General features: G+C 46.0%; 1 protein-coding gene across 1 annotated transcript; it reads right to left on the bottom strand.

Annotated features, from left to right (window-relative positions):
* On the bottom strand, positions 297 to 3,696 carry LOC110435071 (serine/arginine repetitive matrix protein 1-like). The gene is made up of 5 exons (XM_021460410.1): positions 2,903 to 3,696; positions 1,832 to 2,076; positions 1,665 to 1,727; positions 1,337 to 1,572; positions 297 to 897 (listed from the first exon to the last, which is right to left on the bottom strand). Exons 1-2 carry the CDS (start codon positions 3,679 to 3,681, stop codon positions 1,872 to 1,874), a joined length of 984 nt encoding a protein of 327 aa, XP_021316085.1. The 5' UTR covers positions 3,682 to 3,696; the 3' UTR covers positions 297 to 897; positions 1,337 to 1,572; positions 1,665 to 1,727; positions 1,832 to 1,871.

Below are 3,907 nucleotides of genomic sequence, written 5' to 3'. Positions count from 1 at the left end.
CAGGTCTCTGAATTGTGATAATGCAAAGGTCCAATCACAATCTCATGCAATACTGACTTCCAAATATATATTTTGTAATGTGCATTGTCCCATTGAAATGTACAGGTTTATTATGTTGTTTCTGCAACTTTTATATGTTCACTATTGATTGAGTTTCTGAAATCAGACAATGTGAGCTGAGAATGATTCTTATTCTATCGCTGTCAGTTTTCAGACATGGGTAGTGTGAAATCTCGGCACCCAGAACCTGCTTTTTCTGCAGCTCACACTTGACAACATACGCACAACAGTTGACAAATATCTAATTCAGATTCCAGTATATCATAGTAGCCCATATTTCTCAAAAACTAAGGTTCTTAGCGCACATAATGCTTACACATGTATAATAACACAATCAATAGCAGAAGTCCTGAGTTCATTCAAAACAAAGTACATGTCAGATGAAAGACAAAACCTGTTCTTCAGGTTTTGGAATTGTATGAAGCTTGAACTACAGAAATTATTACACTCCTAAAATGCTTCATCTTCCCCCCCCCCCCCCCCCCCCCCCCCAATTTTCAGCTAGTAGACAGAATCAAGTGCCTTGACATCTCATCTGATCCTGCAACTTTTGTCCAGGTTACAAAAACAGAGCCATGTCATTTTCTTCAGAGATTATGCAGAAATAAACATAGAAAGTCACAACAGTCTGTGTTGCTATTGCTATTGTTACTTGTAGACCATCTGGTGCTAAGCACTGAGTTGAGCTGGATTGGGGAATGGTGCTGCTGGCTGTGAGCCATGAGGAATAGCAGGAGCTCCAGGTACCATTGTGAGTGGTGCATAGGCAGCAGCAGCAGGATAAGGTTGTGACCGAACACCCATCTTGTTTGTCCAAAATCAATGATTGTCCTGGCCCTTGGAAAACAATTGTAAATTTGATCAGTTTTTTCATGCCCCCAGTTTCAGTAATTTAAAAGTAGGTATTTGCACAACCAGTCAATCCCTGCCAGTATTGGTCAAATAGGTTACGGATATTAGCTCTGTTACAGATAGGAAAGACACATTTAAAGTTTTCATAATGATCTCTATTCAAAATCAGTTACAAAAATAAGGTTTGGTGTGTTTTGCATGTAAGCTTAAGCTATTAAATAACATGAGGATTTAGTGGTTTCTTGGGTAGTTGGCTTAGGTGGAGTAAAGCTGACATGTGTCTTGTCAACATGACACCAACCTTGAAGAACTCAACATTTTCCAAAAAATCAGATTCAATGGATGCATAGGAGCAAAAGTTCGCCTGTAAATTAAGTTTTGAGTTGAGAAGCGGAAACAGTAGATGCTAAACACTGAATTGTACCTGGACTGAAACCGATTGGAGGGTTATATCACGAAGGGTCATTATTCCATATACAGAAACTGTCTTAGGTTTCCATCTCGAACATGGCAATTTGCTGCTCCTCTAGATTTTGAGAACCCACTAAAAGTTCCCTGCCATCCTTTTTAACCATGTGAATCTTGAAGTAGCGGTCATGGTCAATCTTAATAAACAACCCACCGGCTGTTGCCAACAATTACATCTATCGGTGGGAAATCCTAAGCAAATGATAAACCACCATATTATACTCAATCCATCTTTCCATCAAAGACATGCCACTAAAATTGCATTACAGTACTCAGCTACTCACCACAGAGTGATGGAATGTGCTGATGCTGAATAAATAAACTTCAAAATGAAGCGTGTTATTCGCCTGCATTACGGCAAACAAAATCATTCTAGCATCAATCAAATAGAAAAAATACAGATACATGTTTTTAACCCACATAGAAAAAAACATAAATGAAGATAACATACAGCATCATCTTCAGAATCGTTTGATTCTTCATCTGTGGTGTTAGACGAAGACCAGCCTAAAAAATTTAACAGATTTAGTGTCGGCAATAAAAAAATATATGCGGCAAATCAATGCAGAAAAATGGGCATGTATGCATCTTGAAAGGATTCCACTGCATGTCCGGAAACGCTGCTGCTGCAGGCTAACACCGCTCCAGAACGTGAAGAAGGACCTCAGCACGTCATATCTGGACACAAACCACCACCTGCTCCTTTGCGAAACATAAAAAAGGCTCAATCTATGTATATAAGACTGTAATTATCGACAAAGACGTATCAAATCGGAACTAAAAATAAATTGCATTGCCTACAGGTACTCTCTCCCGCATAGAAACTCATGTATAGCGACTGTCTCAATAAATTGAAGCAAAATTTCTTTTTTGATGTGCCCCAATATCTATCTATATATGGCTTCTTAGGAATGTATCTCACTTGTAACTGTTCTAGTTCCCGGGGCCATTACTGTTTCCCGATGTCCTTTCTTGTGCATCGGATCGTTGTCTGCAATTGGAGCTACCTAAGTATGGGCAGCGAACAGGAGGCGCAAGAAAGGTAAAGTAATATGACATTTTTCAATCCCTACCAACTTGAATTGACACAGATTGATACAACATTTCTCAGCATCAAGGGATAAATCTATTCCCTAGTTCTACCACGCACACCTTTCGTTGTGTCTCCTTCTTTCTTGGGGTAGTAATTTCTTCTATCCAAAACTGCCTGATGTCACTGTGCAGCAAGTCTGAAAAATCAGTATGCAGTCATTCAGTCCGTCAGAGAATGCACTACTGAAGAATGTATTAATTTGCACGGAGCGGTGTGCATGCAAGGAAGCTAGTAGCACCTTTCATTCAGACCATGAGAGACCGATTGTGTAGACATTGAACCATCAACGTGAATTTCAGGAACAACGTTTCACCACGAAGCTATAGCAAATGCCAAATAAGAACCCTAGATCGTAGATTTGGTAGGCATGAATCCTAAAATCTTTAGCTTCCAATCAAACGAGAGGAGGGGAGCAGCCGGAATAATCACCTGGTGAGCGGGAGAGTCCCCACGGGAGGGCTTCGGAGATGCGGGTGTCGTCCCCTCAGGGTCGTGGACGCAGCGGCGCGTGACCTAGAGGGTGGACGCCGGCGGCGGAGCTGTGCGAGGGCTGACCGGTGGCGGCAGAGCTGCGCGAGGGACGCCCGGCGGCGGCGGCGGCGCTGCCCTAGCCCAAATCCTCGAACCGTCATCAGAGCACGCGAGGCGTCAGGACCCCAAATTGCTACGCTTACCACCGAGCTAGCTGCGGCCTCCCGCAGCTCGCGGTGGGCAGGGCGCGGCCAACTGCGCGGCTGCTCGGGCAGCGGGCGGGCGGGGCGCGGCCACCGGCATCGGCGGGCGGGGCGCGTCGCGGGCATCGGCGGGCGGGGCGCGGCCAACGGCTTCGCTGCGGCCTCCCGCAGCTCGCCGCAGCTCGCGGTGAGCGGGGCGCGCCGCGGGCACCGGCTTCGGGCACCGAGCTCGCGACGCGGGGCGCGGCCAACGGAGATCGAGCGGGTGATGGCGCAGATGCGGTAGGGATTGAGGCGGCGGCGGGGATCGTGGCCGCCATCGTTGGAGGAGTCACGAGGGCCGGGGCTGGCGGCGGCGGGGGACGATGGAGGGGAGCGCAGGTAGCGGCGGCGGGGGAGGATGGAAGGGAGCGCGGATGGCGGCGTTGGAGTGAAAGTGCATTTGCCCCGTATGTGGGTTTTGGTGTATTGATGACATCCAATTTGGAGACTAATGCATTGAAATTTGAGATTTGTTACAGCTATTATTCTCATGAAAGATGCAAAGGTTCGACTTAAGATGAAATGGTATCCCCCAATCTTCGTTCGTGAGAAAGGCGTTGGATTCAATCTAGAGCTTAATTGTTTTTTTGTTAATTTTGAGGATAGGTATGCCGTACTATCAAGAGGGATTCAAAAGTTGTTGGTTTGGTGAAGATAGAGTGCTCAAGTCTTTCAACTTCTGTGTCTTCTGGTGTCGGAAGTCCCGACGTGGGTCGGA

This window comes from Sorghum bicolor, chromosome 4, assembly GCF_000003195.3.
Source record: "Sorghum bicolor cultivar BTx623 chromosome 4, Sorghum_bicolor_NCBIv3, whole genome shotgun sequence".
NCBI lineage: Eukaryota > Viridiplantae > Streptophyta > Magnoliopsida > Poales > Poaceae > Sorghum > Sorghum bicolor.
Note: the sequence above shows the minus strand (reverse complement) of the source record. Positions and strands in the feature narration are given on the sequence as shown.